This window comes from Astyanax mexicanus, chromosome 21, assembly GCF_023375975.1.
Source record: "Astyanax mexicanus isolate ESR-SI-001 chromosome 21, AstMex3_surface, whole genome shotgun sequence".
Lineage (NCBI taxonomy): Eukaryota > Metazoa > Chordata > Actinopteri > Characiformes > Acestrorhamphidae > Astyanax > Astyanax mexicanus.
In genome coordinates, this window is record NC_064428.1 from 8,285,080 (window position 1) to 8,305,797 (window position 20,718).

At 37.6% G+C, this 20,718-nt stretch overlaps 2 protein-coding genes across 4 annotated transcripts in view; both read left to right on the forward strand.

Annotated features, from left to right (window-relative positions):
* Positions 1-1,598: 1,598 nt before the first annotated feature.
* LOC111189814 (amyloid-beta A4 protein-like) lies at positions 1,599-12,064 on the forward strand. Its single transcript, XM_049469809.1, has 4 exons — positions 1,599-1,725; positions 3,421-3,512; positions 6,533-6,679; positions 10,177-12,064. Exons 1-4 carry the CDS (start codon positions 1,614-1,616, stop codon positions 10,276-10,278), a joined length of 453 nt encoding a protein of 150 aa, XP_049325766.1. The 5' UTR covers positions 1,599-1,613; the 3' UTR covers positions 10,279-12,064.
* Positions 12,065-19,913: 7,849 nt separating this feature from the next.
* Positions 19,914-20,718, forward strand: part of LOC107197086 (uncharacterized) — a 53,106-nt gene continuing 52,301 nt past the window's right edge. For all 3 annotated transcript variants that reach the window (XM_049469810.1, XM_049469812.1, XM_049469811.1), the window contains exon 1: positions 19,914-20,000. In XM_049469810.1, coding sequence (XP_049325767.1) covers positions 19,954-20,000 — 47 coding nt within the window. In that variant the 5' untranslated portion in view covers positions 19,914-19,953. The remainder of the gene's footprint in view (positions 20,001-20,718) is intronic.

Consider the following 20,718-nt stretch of genomic DNA (forward strand, 5'->3'; position numbering starts at 1 on the left):
TCCCACAAATAATAATTAATCATAATTCATATTAATAATTATTATTTATTTCTAAACTGCAAGGCCACAGTACAGACTATGAGAATAGAATACAAACAAACTGCCTGAATAAATCAATTCTGATTTGTTCAGATACTGATTTATAGATCAACATTGTTTCAATGCATTACCGATGGTTAACGAAGTTAACGTTACTTCAATTTCTTTTTGGTATCTGGGGCATGTCTTTAAGCCCTTATTGCTGAGGTTTATATACTGTATAATCACTTTAATGGCGGAATAATTTAATTTTTACTGTATCAGACTTTATTATGTTGTGGGAAAATCTGATTGGGGGAGTTGCCAATGCTTTTTGTCCCCTGGGGGCTGCCGTAGTTTTGAGGTAGGGTTGTTTTGGGAGTAGAGAGAGTGCGCCTGTGAGCGAGGAAGTTTTTTTTTTTTCTTATTGAGGAGTTTTGATCAGGTGGAGTAAAGTGGAATATTTATTAATATTACTATTAATATTAATATTTATTTATATATTTATATATATCTCGGTAACACTAGTACTCCTATGTTTTATAATGGTAGTATTTTAATTTCTTTTTCTGGTGCGCACCATCTGTATTAACTTTTCTCGCTTTATATACCGACTTCTCACCGCCTGCTTCTCCTGTGTGGCTCCGCCCTCTCGCATCTGCACAGATCTGATTGGCAGAGGAGAGCGTTTAGTGTTCTCAAAGCACACGTGATTGGTCTGTGAGTTTACTGCGCTGGAAAGCACGTAAACCATAAAGACAATAAACGTGCCGCCACTTTAGATGAACACTGTCTGTCAGAATTAAATCCTTCTCAGTAGTTTATCAGTAGTTTATAGGTGGACCGCGGTCCGCCTATTAGTGACCCCTGGTAAAGAGTGTATCATCACTACATAATAGTGCTATCATTGTTAATGCATTTGATTTATAGATTGACTTTTTAGCACAAATTAATTACATTTACTACCATATTTTTCGCACTATAAGGTGCACTATATTATAAGGTGCACTATCAATGACCAAAATAAATAGTGCTTAGCTCAGTTAGTGGCTAATGCTAATGTTGCTCCAGCAGTGCTAGCCAGGATTAACAGCAGGCCACAGACCAATGATACTCACCTCTGAATGCCCATAGAGCTAGCGCTTTGCACGGTTAGCGGCTAATGCTAATACTGCTCAAACTACTAAACTGAAACTCCTAAGCAGAGTGACTTCACTGCTACTTTTTAACAGAGCCTGGTGATGTAATAGCAGTTTTATGTAGCAACATCACTACTGACAAGTAGATATTTATTGTATTGTATATGTGGAACCATGGACTAAATCACTCTTCTGCTGGCACAGAAAAATACCAGCATTTAAATGTATTTTGAAACCACTATTAAATAATATAACATTTTGCAAATCTAACATTCATTGTTTTATTTACATGTAAATATACATGTAAATAATTTTAAACTATTACATCATAAGAAGAAATGAAGTGGAGTTAATCAGGATTAGTCGCAGAATGTTTTGATTAATCCAACCCATTTTTTTTATCCACTGAAAAAATACATGTTCTCGCATTAGCTGTTATGAAAAGGATGTTTATGTATGATCTGCATTAATAATGTTGTATATTTTTTCTTTCTTTCTCTTTTTCTCCTTGCAGTTGAACCTGTTGATGCTCGGCCCATTCCTGACAGAGGACTGCCCACTCGCCCAGGTGAGCTTAGACATAATTAAGTTACATTAAGCTTTTCACACCTCCTTTAGTTTTAAAACTCTCTCATTCAGACAGCAGTAAAATCCAAACATGACTAAAAAGTTTAGCTAAAGCTTAGTCCTTGATGAGCAGTTTCTGGTGCTCACCACTTCAGAATCAGGTGCTTATTGTGTGTTAATATCACCACTTACACTCTTGTGCTTACCACTTGTATGTGGTGCTTACGACTTAAATTAATTTTACTTGACTTGAAATTAAATTTTAGTGTTAGTGTGGCGCGCGCGCAAGAAAGACGCATCCTCTCCCCGTCCACCAGTCCAGCGCATCCTATTCATTTAAATAGAGAGAGACGCTTTTTTTTTTTTAGATATTTTGTTATTATTATTATTATTATTATCATTATTGTTATTATTATTATTATTATTATTATAATTTTTATTATTATTATTATTATTAGGGGGCCTTGACGCTTTTAAGTTGTAAACAGGTTGGCTGTAAGATAGAAAAGGTTGAGAACCCCTGCTCTAAACTGATTGTTCTACTGAACTGGCCAGGATGTATAATAAGACACAGCACACCTATCCTTTTCACCTGAATTTTTTCTCGCAGCATCAGAAATCAGTAGCACAAAACTACTGCTTAACTTGCAGAATAAACACCACCTTAATACAGCCCAAAATACTCTGTTTCTTACCTTAGTGTTTTTCTGTCATATAAAAGAACAGGTTTAGCATAGCAAAGCATAGCAAAGCTTCATCAGATCAGGTGGCTTTGTCTGTGTGAAGCACCTCTGCCCCTCTTTGCTTCTATATATATTTTTCCTTGAAGTGAATCTGATTGTGAAGAGGTGTTTGTTTAAGCTTCGTCTGGCTCGCTCTTCCTCCAGACTGAAAGACAAAGTGTAGCTGTAATAACTGGATAATTTCTGCTTTGCGTCTAATTTTAGGATCTCTGAGGTTGCATTTAAACAGCGTGTGAAAGTTAATTATTTATACAACTTATTTTAAGCTGTTTAAACTACTTTTTTAAATGTGACATTTATCTGACATTTGTCTGAGCAGTTCATGCTATTAAATGTAATGTTAATGCTCAAAAGATTAGCGCTTCACTTGAAGTTTCAGTTTCATCTTCTCCAGAATCCCAGGGCTTATTTCAGGGCATGCATTCAAGCTTGCTGTAAAAAGGACACATTATTTGACCATGCCCACTTTTTTTGTTTGCATCCATTTCTTCTTAAAACTTTTGTTCTTTAAGTCTTTTGTTTTTCTTTAATGTTACAAAAGCACCATCCTGTGGTTGTGTTCGGCCATTCCTTTATAAACATGTTTGAACAATGATCTGGCTGTTTAGACTATGTCACGTTGTCATGAATTGGATCTAAATCTGCTTCCAATACCACTTATGAAAGTAACTCAAATCGGTATTAATAATGTCAGATTCAGTATGTTTTTGCTGTTTACTTTGATACACAGATAATAAATCTGTGTAACATTTATTATGAAAAATAAATCTGTTTGGGCAACTTTTTCCTGCTGTGTGAAACTAGCCCTGTAGTAGCTTAAATTGGAATGAAATTATGTAGTCTATACTTCGCTGTTTAAACTAAAGAGAGGATTAATTTGGGCCACATTAACTGCAGTACAGCTTAATATCCTAAACCCCACCCCCTTTTTCTCCCTCTTTCTGTGGGTGCAGTGTCTGGGCTGAAGCCAGAGGACGTTCCTGAGCTGAGGATGGAGGCGGAGGAGAGACACAGTGCTGGATATGAAGTGCACCACCAGAAGCTGGTATGTTTCATGCATGCAAAGACTCAACCATTACTTTAAAAACTCCAAGCCCTAGAGCTTGCCCCTAGACTGAAGCTCTAGACCTTGTTTAGTCCCAAATTGTGGATTTTTTTTAGTTCTTTCTAAACCAAAATACCAGGTTTAAAAAATCTGGATTAAATGATCAAAATTTATTCTGACCAAAAGAGGTGAATGAACTATAAATCATGTTTTGGTTGAATCCTATTATCATCTAATGAACAATAGAAGAATAAAAAGAATGGCTGTATCTACTGTAACTGTAGATTAACCTTTGTACGATTCAGTCACTCCTAAGTAGTGATACTCAGCTCATGTAGATGCACATGATGACAGGATGTAGTAAAGTTCTTTAGTGACCTCAGTCACTAAACTGCAACAGGAAACCAAAACTAACCAGATTAATATACAGTATACAATGAAACAAACACACTAATCTTGGTTGAGACTAATCGGGTAGGATTAGTTTTATCTGACTGAGATGGGAGTAGCTACTCGATTTACACTTTGCAATGCATCGGCTCCGAAAAGACAGGATAATAACCAGTCTTAAATCTATGAAAGCCCATTTTGGCAATTTGTCTCATAATTTTGAGATACTTAGTCATTATTATGAGATACTAAGTCTTAATTATGAGATACTCCAAGATTTATTGTACTGTATCGGTACTGCACTGTCCTGTCTTTTAGACTGTCTTGTCTGTTGTATTAATTATAGTGTTATAGTCCTATGTTGCACCTATCGTTACACTTTTGCACTTTGTTCGTCTGTTGTATTGTTCCATTTTGCACCATTGTTCTGGAGAAATGTAAATTCGTTACACTGTGTACCTGTATTCAGATGTAATGACGATAAAAGCCTCTTGTTTTGACTTGATTTAGTATCTCATACTTGTGACTTAGCATCTCGAAATTATGACTTACCACCAGTGATGTCAGTAACGCGTTACTTAGTAACGCGTTACTCTAATCTGACCCTTTTTTTCAGTAACGAGTAATCTAACGCGTTACTATTTCCAATCCAGTAATCAGATTAAAGTTACTTATTTAAGTCACTGTGCGTTACTCTCTCTCTCTCTCTCTCTCTCCACCTCATCTCCTCCACACACATACACACACACACACACACTGCTCCCTTACCCATTCCCGCTCTGCTCTTCCCCAATCACACGCGTCTCGCTTTCTCCCCTGTCTCTCTCTCGCGCGCTCGGCGTGTCTTTAGTTTCCGCCCGTTTTCGTTTTTCGCCATTTCTCGGGCTCCCTATCTCTTTATAAAGGCGTTTTTTTGCGGCCGCGTCCCAATTCACTGGCCAGCGGTCTGCCACAAATTTGATTGGCAGAGGAGAGCGTTTAAAGATTTTACACCACACGTGATTGGAAGTTCACTGTGGCGCAGAGCGCACAATACCGTAAAGACAAGAAAAGTTCCGGTGCTTTAAATGAACACTGTGTCAGATTTAAATCCTTCTGAGTAGTTGGGTCCGGTATGGGTCCGTCTGGGTCCGGACCCGGACCGCAGTCTGCAAATATGTGATCCCTGGTCTAGACCATATACACGGTTCTGTTTTATAAAACCACTCTTTGCTGCCCTGCAGAGAACAACAAGTTCAATGTTCAGTTTTACAGTGTTAAATATGTCAGGTCAAGAAAGACTTTCTTTATTTTATATATTTTTTATAAAATCAAGTATTTATGTTTAGTAAAATCAAGAAAGACCATATTTTATTTTATTTTTTTTAATATGTTAATTTAATAAGTTAATTTTTTTTTTTTTATTAAAAAATATATATATTTTTTTAGGAAATAGTTCAACTTAATAGAGATACATTGTTGCTGTTAAAAATGCATTTTCCAATAAAGGGAGTATTGGCAAAACTGGTTATAATTTTTATGTTAAGGCGGCGGGAGGTGGGGTCTGCAGCTGCTGAAAGTAACTAATAAAGTAACTTGTAAAGTAACTTAGTTACTTTTAAAATCAAGTAATCCATAAAGTAACTAAGTTACTTTTTAAAGGAGTAATCAGTAATCAGTAATCGGATTACTTTTTCAAAGTAACTATACCATCACTGCTTACCACCTCGTAATTATGACTTGCCATTTCATAATTATGACTTACAATCTCATATGCATGACTTAGCATCTTAAAATTAGGACTTAGTACAGGACCCTTACTTTTTTCCAAGTAGTGGAAATAGGCATTCATATGAAACCCACTTATAATGATGATAAGAATGTTAGTTTGAAAATTAGGAGCTACATGTTGATATTACAGATGTAGGTGATACACAATCACTTGTCTATAGCTGCAGAAGTGCCACGCCTCTGAGAAGTGCTTCTGTATGTGAGTGTTGCCAGCTTTACAACTGACTTGAGTGACCTGAGGTATCTTTGCCTTTAACATTCAAACTAAACATCTCTTTACATTCATTAATGTTCACTTGGACGTGATTTAATATAAGCTGAGGTTATTTTTATGGAATAATTTACAGAAAAAATAACAAGGAGGGAATAAATAACTAACATGATGCTTTTGCATGAGAGTAAAGTGACAGGATGTCCAGTAAAAATAGTTTACCCCACTTCTCTTGGTAAAACTAATCCTGTCCGAAAAGGGTAATAGACTGTATAGTCTATAACCTCTCACGCGTACACACAGACGTGCGCACACACATTCTCACACATGGATATTTTTTTATGCTCTCTCTCTCTCTCTGCATCTCTATCACACTCCCTCCCTCCCTCCCTCCCTCTTGAGAGTAATGGTTTCTGGGCTCCAGTCCTCCACTCTGCCACGCTCGAATCTAAAGTGGTGCCAGGAGACTGGTGCAGCCTTGTCCTTGCCACCACGTTACAAGGTCAGGTTGGCATGACAACGCAGGCCCACTGAGACAGCAGCTGCCGTGGCTCCTCTCGAGCGTTCTTCTCTCTATCAGTGGAGTTGTGTCTTTCTTTTTCTTTTCTTCTTACAGTATTTTCTTCATTTCTCTCTCTCTCTGTACCAGGTGTTCTTCGCCGAAGACGTCAGCTCCAACAAGGGTGCTATTATTGGCCTGATGGTTGGTGGAGTCGTCATAGCAACCGTTATTGTCATCACCCTGGTGATGCTGCGAAAGAAGCAGTACACATCCATCCAGCACGGGGTGATCGAGGTCAGTGTGTGTGGGTGTGGGTGTGTGTGTGTATGAATCTGCTTGTTAAATATGTTTCTACAATTCCTACTTTTCAGTCAGTCTGTAAGGGCGTGGTATAGGGGAATTCTGGCATCCCATCATGATCGTCCCATTATACAGATATCCATAATTCTTCCAAAAATCTTTATCTTTATATGGTTTCTCATCCTGAGGGCCATGAACCCCCAACGGAAGCTGTAAACCACCATCTACTGATCCACAGACCATCCTTAGTGAGAGGTAGTAATCAGTAGATGGCCAGTATCTGCATTTGATGCACGTTCAATACTATTTGCAGGTATGTGCCAATCAGATATGTGCTGATTGGGCGCAAAAGTGGTGGGAGGTGCTTTTTCAAGGGAGCCTCTGTCTCTGTGTGTGTGTCTATCCTGGCTATTTGGAGAAAGCTGGTTAACTGCTGTGTGATTGGCCATGCTGGGACTGCCCGAATCACAGCATGCAGAAGCTGAATTCATTAGAACTTTAAACTATATGACTGCACATCTGCTGAGATTTACATGAAAAAATTGTGGATTCCACTAAAAACAAAGTGTTTGAGCACAAGATATACAGCACTGTGCTTTCAGTGTAAGAAAAAAAATCAACAGCTTACTATAACCATTATAAAAACATTATTGAAACACAAAATTGAAAAAAGAATTGTAAAATACACTGCCTTTCCAGCGGTCTAAAGCGCTGGCACTATGAGCGGGAGGTCGCAGGTTCGAACCCCCGCTCATGCAGCTTTGCCATCAAGCTGCCGGCACTCAGAGGGAGCAAAATTGGCCCTGCTCCCTCCGGGGGTAGATGGCACTCTCTCCCCACATCACTAAAGGGTGATGCCCGCAGCACAGGGCGTCTGTGAGCTGATGTATCAGAACCGAGTCGCTGCGCTTTCCTCCGAGCGCGCTGTGATGCTGCATCAGCAGCAGCTCGAAAACGAGCAGTGGCTGACTTCACATGTATCGGAGGAAGCATGTGTTAGTCTCCACCCTCCTGGTGTGTTGGGGCATTACTAGTGATAGGGGGAGTCCTAATGAGTTGGTTGGGTAATTGGCCATGTAAATTGGGGAGAAAATGGGATTAGAACTAAAATTAGAAATAAAATAAAAAAATTACACTGCCTGGCCAAAAAAAAAAGTCTCCACCTGGATGTAAGTAAGTAAATGATGTGGGGTTGATGCTGCAGTTGGTCTGCAGGTTTAGGTTCAGCAACAGTATGTGCTGAAAGAATGAGGTCAGCTGACTACCTGAATATACTGAATATAGACCAGGTTATTCCATCATGGATTTTTTCTTTCCTGATGACACAGAGATATTCCAAGATAACAATGTCAGGATTCATGGGGCTGGAATTGTGAAAGAGTTCAGGGTTCAGGGAGCATGAGATCATCATTTATCATTTTCACACATGGATTGAGAGAGAGTTCACCACAGAGTCCAGATCTTAACCTCATTGAGAATCTTTGGGATGTGCTGGATGGAGAAGAGATGCTTTGAGCAGTGGTCAGACTCTACCATCATGAATGCTGCTACAAGATCTTGGTGAAAAATTAATCCAGCAACACTGGATTGAAATAAATATTGTGACGTTGCAGAAGCTTATTGAAACAATGCCACAGCAAATGCGTGATGCATTGTTGGGAAGTGTAGTCTGTGCAGTCCGTTTTAAAGCATTTGGGGGCTCCAAACAAAACGGATGGATACCTCTGCTTCATATTGCTGAAGTTTCATATTTTACTGGCTGCAGGAATCACAAACCTGCCTGGCTATTGTAAGCAACAAGTAGGAGGGGCTCCCTTAAGGGGGATTTCAGTAACATTGTCATTGTACTTTCCTACATGGACTGTCACAGAATTTACTGTTTTCAATTGCATTCAATTCATAACCAGTCATTGTCTGGGGTCCCCAGGCGATTAGTTTGCTTGCCTTGTTGCTGAGTGCTTGCCTTATGCAGACAAACAGCTTCAAAATATAAATAAGTAGACACCCTGAGTTGGAAAAGCTTGAGATTTCCCTCTCTATTACATGGATTCTGGCACCATCTAGTGGTCCACAGACCCATCTTCAGAGGTGTCAGTAGTCTGTACTGGGCCTGTAATGGCACTTTTATGTCAGAAATGTATAACCTTAAATACAATTTAAGGTTGTATTATGTTGTGTTCAAACTATAAGCAGTAATAGAACCAGTGATCTCAGCCTGGGGGGAGGTTAACTCACATGTCTGGAAGACCAATCAAATATCAGAGACAGCTCATAATTTCAAAAAAGTCAGTTTGTCATGCTATTCTGAAAGTTAAAATTGACTAGGAACAGTAAATTATTATAGTATTTGTATGATATCAGGAACAAACACTACTCTACAACGTCTCAGCATAGATGATTTGTACTCATAAAATTCTTTCAAGGTTGGCAGGACTGTGTTAACTCTATAGAAGTGATGCCAAGCCAGTGGTGATTCTGGGCAAGCTGCCGATGGATGCTAATTTTGCTGCTTTTTGCTAATACAAATTTACACACATACAGTGAATGGAACTAGAGTGAAACAGCATAATTCTGTTATCCAGAATTGTTCTAGTCTCAGCATCTGTTTGGGGTACCAACACAGCAGATTTGCCCTGAAGCTTAATGGGGAAAGCCAGTCCTTGTGCATGCACTTTCTAACAAAGTACTCAAAATTGTCTACCATATTTTTTGCACTATATGGCGCACTATCGATGAACGTCTATTTTCTGGTCTACTTTCATTATAAGGCGCATTAAGCGACACTAGTAAGGAACAGGGGTGTCACCATGCCTTCCTTCTAATTTCACCTGTAAAGTAAGGCTTAGTTAAGTAAACAAAACTGTAATTCTTACAAAAAAATATATATTTTAGATTCTTTCAGAATTTTATTCTGAAAACTGTTTATTTGGGTGAGCAAAGTACTTTCATTTATTTACAGTAAGCTAATATTTCCAGATTTCCACTATAAGGCTGGGTGCAGCAATATTATCATTGGCAGCTAACCGCTAGCAATAGCTGCGGTTAGTGGCTAAAGCTAATGCTGCTCCAGCAGTGCTAGCCGGGGTTAGCAGCAGTTTACAGGCCAATAATACTTTTTTTTTTTTCGAAACGAAGAAAGAGCTTGCTTGTAGCGCAGTTAGCGGGTAATGCTAATACTGCTCCAGCAGTGCTAGCCGGGGTTAGCGGTAGACTACAGGCTGATAATAGTCACCTCTGAATGGAGAAAGAGCTAGCGCTTAGCGCAGTTAGCAGCTAAATCTCACTGAAACTCCTGTATAATGCTGCACATTGGAGTGGTTTTACTGCTCCTTAATACCTGACTGGTAGAATTTATACATAAGATGCACTGACTATTTTTAGGAAAAATGAAGGATTTTATAGTGCTAAAACATTATTGTGGTCTAATTAATTACTCATTAATCACCCAAATGACCTCCTCCTTTCTTCTTTTCTTCTCCTTCCTACTGCAGGTGGATGCTGCCATCACTCCAGAGGAGCGCCACCTTTCCAAGATGCAGCAGAATGGCTACGAGAATCCCACTTATAAATTCTTTGAGCAGATGCAGAACTAAGGCTCTGGTTTGCTAAAGCTGCAGCCCCCTCACCCCCAACCCAACCCCCCACTCCCCTTCCTCCTCCTCCTCCTCCTCCTCCTTACCCCACTCTGGACAGTGTAGGGAAGGACTCGCTCCACGTAGTCCCCATTGTCTAGCACGCTTATTCACAATTGGCCATTTTCTGCTCAAAAAAAATAATAAACTGCATTTTTAATTGGCTGGACGGTCAGTTGATGACCCAAATGGACCCATGTTGTTTTCCTGCATGAAGAGGAAGTGCCCTTAGGCACTGATTCAGGGTCAGGTGTTGTGGTGACTTTTCATCAAGAGTAGAGCTTGGGTAGTGGGTAGGTTTAGCTGATCCATGGTCCGTGTTTAAGGACATAATGTTCCCACGCTGTCCATTCCCGTTCCCATTCCCACACTGCTTCATCCGATCCACACTGGGATATAATGGGAGGCTGTTAAAGACTTTAAAACACTACTTTTCCCTTTTTTCTCCCTTCATCCCCCCCTTTCCTCACCCACCTACCCCGTCTTCTTTCGCATCGCTCATTCGCTTTGATGACAGCTGTGCTGTGTTTGATTACGCCAGGTTGTAAAGGATGAAATCACGATGACAATAACGATTACAGTGATGACACTTATGTATCTCTTGAACGAGCGCTTTATTTTAAGAGTGTTTGGGTTTTTTGTTTTTTTTTTATTTCTTCTTTTTTTTCCAAGAAAAATGAAAAATATTTGTAAAAAGGAGAGAAAGAAAACTGACTAAATGACTAAAATACTCTTTTTAGTTGCATCTAATGTGTCGCCATACTGCAAAAAGAAAAAAAAAAGAGCTAGCTGTATCTATTTAGTGCATGACGAAAAATACATGAAGAAAAGAAATCTCTCTTCTGCTGTCTGGATGGGTCTTTAATCACGTAGAGATAACCGCGTAATTAGGGGCGTTCACATGCACTCAAAAATCAGTTCATAATTAGATTACAGTTCGGATTGCAGTTACTGTGATTATTCAGTTAAACAGCATACTCTGATTTCTTAGATTGGAGTAGGATCTAAAAAATCTGATTAATAAATCTGATAAAGAGAGCTGGATTTTTGCTCAGTAATTGGATTTATCGGTGCATGTAAACTCTAAAACAGAGTATAGGATCTTGGATTTTTGTGTCTGCATATGGTTCAGGTTTTGCGCCTGATTCTGCGAGATGATTGGCTGGTTGCGATCTCTCCTGCAAATCTGTTTATTGCCGGACTGCTGTAAACACTTTGATCAGATTATTGATTATGAAGTGCATGTGAACACACTTATTTTCAGCAGGGTTTTTAACATTTAGCATCTTCTTGTGAAAACTAATAAATGAAGAATAGGCATAGTTGAATTGGCTTTCTGTTTTGGTATTGCATTCTCACGATTGGTTGAAGAGGTCAGTGATTTTGTTTGGATGGATTTTCTTTTATTTGAGATTTTTATTATAATTTTTTAAACTTTGCTAAGTTCCTCCAGCTACTGGGGGCTGGATAAATCTGTCTGTGTATATTACGTCTTTTCTGTTTTATTCTATTAGATTTTTTTTTATTTCCTATGCATTTCTGAGATTTATTTCCTCGCTCTGCCGACCTGCTCTTTATTTAATTTACGATTCCCATTTGGATTCACATGTCATGTGGTTGTATGTGTTTTGTAATGGGGGGTTTTCAGGGTCTGGGGGGTGGGAGGTTGGGAGGTTGGGAGGGTGGGGTTATTCACTGTATGTACTGTTGTATGTACATGTTGTTTTCTCCAGTCAGCTTTGTGTTTTTGTATGGTCCCATGTTGCTAATGTGTAAAAAAAACTAAAAAAAAATCTAGAAAAGGAAAAGAAAAAAAATCCTCTCTTCCTCAAACTCTCTCTCTCTAGAGGTTTGGGTTAAATCCTCTGCTCTGGTTTTCTTGTTTCTTCTCTCATTTCTTCTCTTTCACTCTGATTCCTCGTCTCTCCTGCTGTCAGAACAGGTGCGTGCCGGAGGGCGGGATTGTGCTGGAGCGAATTTAAAAAAGGGCGGTGGGAAGGAGGAGCAGGAAATGAGAGAGATAGAAAGAGCGAGAGATAGAAAGAGCGAATGGAGAGCCCAACACCTTTCCTGTCCTTATCAGCCGTGCACAGTCTACACACACTCCTTTGTGTCGCCTCATCTTTTGTTTTATTGCGACTCGCGGTTGCTTTGGCCCGTTATTGAGGATTTTTTATCATGTGGCTTTGTTACTGGATCTAGGCAGGGTTGCCAGATTGTAGCTTTCCTCTGGTATATCGTACAAGCTGCACAGAGCTGGGGAATACTGGAACAGATCTGGCAGGACAGCCAGGGTAACAGAATGCAGGTCTGAAGGTGAAACAGACAACTTGTCCTAAAACTTTTTGAGTTCTTTTAATAGCAGAGGACAGAAATGAGACATTTTCCAGGGTCAGATTGTTAAAGGTTTTGAGGTGTGCAGATGTAAAGACCGTCGTACACGTCCGTGAAGGAGATAAATACACCAGTGCTGAGAGAATGCCGGGATATGTGCACTGTAGCTTGCATTATTACATTAAAGCAGCACTAGGTAAGATTTCCTTGATTTTTTAACTTTTCAAAGAAGTAAAATTACAGCTTGAAACTCACTGCAGCGCTGCATTGAGGTGTAATAGGAGGAATAGCGGTGCTCTCGTGTCTGTGCCGGAGCTCCTCTGAGCTCAAACTAGACGCGAGAACTGCGACCTGCTTTCCGACCTTTAGTTCTTACAGTTCTACAAGGACTACTGGTTCATTCTTTCAAACTAACATACAGACACTCTGGCAGAAGCTGGAAAGAGACCGAATATGTCTGTGAAAGCCAGAAAACGAGAAAGATAAACTAAAATCCGCCTGAAACATTTATTACACTCTACAACTGTAGAGGGAGCCCACGAGTACAAAATCTCAATCCTACCTAGTGGAGCTTTAAGTAAAAAAAATAATAATAATAATTACAACAACAAAAATTGTAGTATATTATGAATTGCAACAATTCTATTAACAATTTTGCAAACCCTTTTGCCAGTGTTTGAGGACAAGCTCATAGTCATTGTAGAACCCCCACCATTTCTCTAAATGTTCTAAAATGTTCTCCTCAGTCAGGACTGTTATAAAGAGAAACGCAATCCATTCAAAGTAGATTCAGATTCAAAATGCATGTTAATTCCAGGTGTAAACAGCCCAAGTTAACTTTTTCCTGCATCTGATTTACATTAAAAAAGTGTGGCGTTTCTTTTTAACATCAGGGAGGAGCTCAGCTTTCTGAATCCAGGATCAGGACCTCAGCTGTGTGATTTCTGTTTCTGATTTTAATCTGATTTAATGAGTCGTGGAGAGGACAGTGCACTGTAAGCTCTGGAAGTACTGGAAGTACGCCTCACTCTGAAACGTGTCTCACTCTCTCAGCTCTTCTAATGAATGTGACGAACACTACACTACCCATCTAGCATGCATTAAAATAACACGTCTGCACTGCTGTGGTGAGTGTCTTTAAAACAATTGGGGAATGTTGTACAGTAGAAAGTTCTCGTCTACATCTTAATTTTGGGGATATTTTTTCTGTATCATCTGCTTTTTGAAAGGTTTCCTGTACAGCAGTCTGTCTGGGAGTGGTTGGTGATTGAGATATTCTGGGTTGATTGTAGTTAATTGCAGTGGATGTTTGGGTTTTCTGAAGAGTTGGGAGGCGTGGGCAGACTGCACTGTAGATACAGAGAATTCAGATTTCCTTTAGTTTCTTTCTCTGTGACTTTTTTTCTTTTCTTCCTCTCTGTGTAAGTGTAAGAAACATTTTGCTTTGACTGGGAAAACTATGCTTTATACACTGTATTCCATAAATAAAGTTTTGAATGTACATACGGATTACTGGTGTGCCGTGTCTTAATTGTGCAGAATGCCTCATTGTGCTCTTTTCCAATATACACTATATTCCCACAAGTACCCTGTGCTCGCCTGCATACTGTTAGGTGATGTAAGGCTTGGATTTGAGCTCCTAAAATAATATCACAATGTTTCATGGTATTTTTGTGATGATGATACTCATGGGTGTGGTGGTTGGGGAAAAGTGGACCTGACTACCCAGTGCCCAAGAAGGAGGGGGGCCTATAAAAACCTGATTTGTTTTTTTGCTCACGTTTCTCGTGTACTGGCATGGATGTGGCCCATTGACATTGAGAGTGTACAGGTCCCAGAATTAACTGCTACTCCCCTGACGATACTCTGGGTGATATGACTGTTCTTATAAACCTGAACAGAACCTCTTCCTGTGTTCTTTTGGTATTTTGGTGGAGGACAGGCACTTTTTACTATTTACTATGTTACTATGTAAGTCCATATAAGTTTAATATGAATCCACGATGTAGAAAATTAAATATGGAAACAAATAGGCATTTTTAAAAACTCCTACAGTGTATGTATGTATGTATGTATGTATGAATGATATATAATATTTTTTATTTATTTATTTTTATTCAAAAGCTGATTTATGGAGAGACTGCTCACTTTGTTTCCCCCGTTATATCAGAAAATCATTGCTCACCGCAAGAGGGAGCCCGCGAGAGAGTCCTCAATGAATGGAGGTGAATGGAGCTAGACAGCTAAAAAATGTAAATCAATATAGTCTAACTACTACTTCAGGATATTCCTTTAGTTATAGAAAGTAGAAAAAAGTCTTTTTCTAAAAATCAAATAAATCGTAACTGCATATTTCAGTTTCAGAATTTCAGAAGATATTCTGAAGTGGGCATTCTCCTCTCTATACTTTCTCTCGTCGAGCGATTTTGTAAATATTAACATATATAATACCATGAAAAAGTGAAAAAACAGCAACAGTGTGAATGTAATAAAAATTACAACTGTATTTTTTCAGCGTGCCTTCTATGTTTATTTAAAATATATTTCTGTTTAATGTGGTATAATATAGTACTTTAAATTATTCAGCCATTATTGTGTTTAAACCGTATATAAACCTCAGCAATAAGGCTTTACAAACATGCCTCAGATAGCAAAAAGAAATTAAATTAACGCTAATTTTTCCATCGGAAATGCATTGAAACAAAGTTAATTACCGACATAAGAATCAATTTATTTTGTTTATGGTTTTATATATATATATATATATATATATATATATATATATATATATATATATATATATATATATATATATATATGCATTATATTAAACCTCACTTACATTAAATCTGTATATACAGTTTGTATTTTATTCTTATATTCTGTACTGTGGTCTTGCAGAGTTGAAAGTTACATTTAAATAATAAATTATTAATATTAATTTTTGTGTGAAGCACAGATGTGAGAGTAGATTTAGAGTCCAAACTGTTCAAAACCTTTAAATAAACATTAATTCATTATCAGACTAACATTAACCGATGATGCCTATTAGGGAATGTTTAATTAAATTTTATTTTAAGTTTGTTTTTCCATCATGAACCTTAAACAATATAATGCAATCAAAAATAATATTTATTCAATGTTCTTTTCTATTAGGGAAACAGCGAACAATTTAGTTTTATCAGTTATTTTATTCTAACATTAAATATCATGTTTTTAAAGCACTGAAACAGTTTTAAAATCTGTTTACTAGATACACAAAGCACTCTGAGGTTTCAGCCCCCAGATGCAGATAATGTACAGAGAATGTATAGAGAAGAGAATGCCCACTTCAGAAAGTCTTACGGGTTTATTACACCACCAGAGGGCGCTCCAGACCTAAATGAATGGGTATAAATCATAATTTATTAATATTTGATCATTTTTAAACTGTTTTTTTTCTTCAACAAATAACCATATTAAATATTTCAGAACTACAGATTAATATAATTTTTTAAGCTTTTAAACTTTTATAAACCTTTAAGTTATAAACCTTTAAAACGAGCTCTGACTGTCACTCCAGAATCAGCTCACCAACCAATCAGATCACAGTATTAGTAATGCAGCGACTCTACTGCATAAAACCTGTTTACTGTAGAAAAACTGAATTATACGGAGAAGATTTATTTGATTTTTTTAGTAAAATACTTTATTCTACTTTCTAAAATTAAAGGAATATACTGGAAAAGTAGTTAAACTATATTAAATTTGAGTTTTTAGCTGTTCAGTTCCATTCACCTACATTGATTGAGGACTCTCTCGCTGGCTCCCTCTAGCGGTGAGCAGTGATTTTCTATTATACCACAGTTAGTTTCAACCTTGAAATGTGATTGGCTGAGAGGCGTTTTATCAGTGACATTATTAGCCGGTAATGCACTGTAACCGAAGCTCTCCATGTATTACTCCGCCACATACAGGTAACCTAGCCACGATTCCCAGCGAAATACAAACCAAATGCGATATCATTAAACACCACTGGGCGCTGGATCCCGTAGGCTCACAGTGCAGAAACGCCTAAGGTTCACACTATGTAAGTTATCAACGTGGTTACCTACATAGTTCTAACTACGCTTTTGGGAAACACCTGAGTCGCAGCTGCATCGTCCAGACTATGTAAGTTGCTAATGTAATTAGCAACTACGCTTTTGGGAAACGGACCCCAGATCTGTGCAGATAATAAAGGGAGAAAGGCTAATTCAGATTCAGAAAAAGAAATTTAAATACTACATTTATAAAACATACTAACAGTAATAATGTTAAATAAAATAAAACTGCTGATTTTAAACAAAACTAATATTCTCGTTCATCAAACATTTCTCCATATATTGTACAATTTGTCATTCATGTAATCATCATGACAGGCAGGCCTAAATCTAATATAAATAAAATCAAATAGAATAAATATAGCATTTTGATTCACATTAATAGACTCGATAAGTACATTTTTTGAGGGTGTTTTCATTTATTGTAATGATAATGATAAGTCAATAATGTTATTATTGTGACGGGCTTATTTAAAACAATAAATATTGTTGAAATGTACTGAATAGTATTTCTAATTTGTTTTGTCTTTCCGTTGTTGATAAAACACTGACAGAACTACTAGGCTTCTTCAGTAAACAGGATAAAGCACTGAATCATAACACAAGTAAAAAAAGGCGACAGTCCGGACCTTGGCCGGAAACTCTGAATGTTTACAGGGAACTTCAAAAAGCAGATCTTCAGTTCTGCTGGAGTCTGAAGGGTTAATGAAAGAGAGAGAAACCGAAAGCTGCTGTAAACGGAGAGCATTCCAGAAAGAGAGCAGGGCGGATTTCAGAGCTCAGAGCTTTATATTTCACCCGGTAAGTTAAAGATCCGTCACTTGGTTTATATGGTTTATATTGAGTTTATATAGAGTTTTTATGGAGTTTATAAAGAGCTTATATAGAGTTTAAAGAAAGAAGAAGAAACTGTAATAACTATTCAACAGAGCTGATCTTCAGTCTTTGTTCCGGATCAGAGTGACGCAGATAAAAAGTGGAAGATTCAGTTACTGTAAAATACTTCTGATCCGCTGAGAAACGGTTAAAACTTGAATTTAGAGTTTAATCCAGATGAAATAATAAACTAGCTGTGTGTTTGTGTGCTCTGTGGGTCAGTAGACCCAGTACTACTAACTTTACTGTAACTAAAAGGAACTAACGGATAACAATGTGATTACATTGATCCAGTAAACCGAGTTGTTTCAGTGAATCGAATCGATTTAAACTGCGGCTAAATTGAACTGTTCTGGGCTGTTGGGGGATTATCGTCTAGTATTCAAATTGTATTAGAAGTAGAGAGAAATATCACGCTTTTATAACCAGCTACCACTTCGATATTTTATTGTATTCTCACTGTGTTGTCTGTAACTTCCTGGTAAAAAGACTGAGCCGAATCAGATTCACGGAGCTTAAAGAATGGACACCTGTTCGGTTCCGGACTGAGACTAACTCGAACCGTTAAGCTTCTTGAAGTCTGTATTTTTGAGCCACATTTAGCTAAAAATGAGCTACAAACTGAACATAGACGGTGGATAAAAGAATGAACACGATATTCGAGTCATTTCACTCACTTTTAGTACAATGTTGTGCTCTGAGGTAAAACACAGCGTTAGTATTTGCTCAGCTAGCGTTAGCATAGCATAGGTTTAGCATTAGCCAGCTAACTAACTAGCCTAGCTAATCTACATAAATCCTGTTTAATCTTCATTTTAAACAAATATATTAGAAGAGAAGAAGAAGCAATTAGTGGCCTTTATTTAAACTCTATTAGTACATGGTTTTATGGCTAGTTTTAACTGAATAGTTTTTGCTTTTAAATCGTGTCGTCTGGCTCGTTAGCATGATAGCTAACGTTAGCTTGTTAGCATGATAGCTAACTGTCTGACTAGGCCAAATATAACTTACTGTAATTACAGAGAATATTTAACATTTAAAGAGATAAATAAGTCCCGGTCTAATGAGAATATCATTTACTGTAGTTACAGAGAATATTTAACATTTAAAGAGATAAATAAATCCCGATTTAATGAGAATATATACCTGAAGGAATGTATCTGGTCCATATCCTTTAGTAAAAGCTCATTTTTGCAGAATTTGTGCACCCTTTGTTCAATTTTAAATCCATTGAATAAAAATATATAACATAAAAGAGGGCATTCCTGCCAAAAAAGTCAAGACTTCATGTAAATATCTAAGAAAAGTGTTAAAAAAAGTGTCATTTAGGCTGAATTATAAGAATTACATATGTAGGAATGTCCACAACATTTCAGTGTCAAAAAAAAGTGTCATTTAGGCTGAATTATAAGAATTACATATGTAGGAATGTCCACAACATTTCAGTGTCAACAATTGTAGTGAGCGGGCGGCAGAAAACTACCCTTATTTTTAAATCCAAAACTTGACAGGTATGCTTAAGATAATGGTCTGTTTTCTTGATAGATTCACAAAAGTTATAAATATTTGGGGCCCTTTTTAGAGATATTTAGGGAAGCCGGGAATAGTGCACCACACAGCTTGATTTGGGTCTTGTCTATCATCTTGTCTATCTTGTCTTTTCTATCATAACCATGGGAAAAGTATGGGAGCAGCATTATTAATGTATTTATTTTGTATTCTGTTTATTGTTGATGTAAAGTTGGGTTTGTGCACAGTTGTGTGTGCATGTGTGCGTAATAAGCGGGGATGTACTCTCGTTCAGTAGTAATGAACGTCTGACTGTTGATGTTAAATTCAGAAAGTAACGCACCTGTGTTTTCTGTTACCAAGATAGCATACACCAGAAATTTATCTGAACACACATCATCCAGACCACCATGCCCACTGGTGTTAAAAGATTTGCAAGCACCATTGCTATTTAAAAGACACAGGCAGAAGGTGTGGAAATATACTGTTTAAGACTGTGTAAAATAGCAATGAACATTGGAGTGCGCCTTGAACAGGGTGTAAGATTTGACCCTTTAACTTTCTAAAATTGTTCAGTCTAGCTTGTGTAGTTACCAACAAATTTAAAAAGAAATAAGTTAATTCATGTAATGTATTTTTTCCAAAATAATAAATTGGTAATGGATGAATTTTAACCACTACTATATTCTTTTTTTATTAGGTATTAAGTGATGTGGTGCTGATACCTGGTTTATTATAATCTGTGCCCTGGTCATGCTTTAAACTGGGAGACTGTGTGGAGCATCAGAGCATCAGGTCCAGTGTCTAGTTCTGTGAGAAGAGCACAAACACCAGGATGGATCCTCCTTACTTCAGCAGGAAGGAAGAAGTATATGACATGAAGTGAGTTACTTTATATTGATAATTTAAGGCACAACATTATTAGTGATCAAAGTGGCTTATCAGTGATCTTGGTTTACAATAATCTCAAATGTACATTTAGTTGAGATTTTTTGGCTTATAAAAACATGAAAATATGAATTTCATCACAACTCTAAATGCTATTCAGTAGTGTGTGAGGCCACTTAAGTAGATTTAAATTATATTCAAATCTGGGGAATGTGGTATGAGGCCAGGCATTGTGTTGTACCTACCAAGAGGAATCCAGGGCCCACTGCACCAGCATACGGTCTGGCAGTGGCTTAACAGCAGTGAGGGTTCCGTTGGCTATCCAATCACAAACTTCTATACTTACATTCTATACCTACTAGGGGTAGGCGATATGGCTCTAAAATAATATCACGATATTTCATGATATTTTGACGATAACGATACTTTTGGCGATATGACAAAACACTGAATTAGAAAACATTTTTTGAATTTTATTATTGCATGCAATATGATATGGCTAACTGATATATTAAAAAAATAATTTTATCAGATTTGTAACAGAAGTCAATGATTCAGATTGTCATGATACTAACAATACACTCCAAATATCTCCATATATCCAGGATTAAAGTTATATAATCTGTCTCTAGAAGGAATATACTGGGAAATGAGTATCTCTTGCTAAAAACTGCAAAAAAGTAGTACTCTGTTGCGATAATTAGGGGTGGGT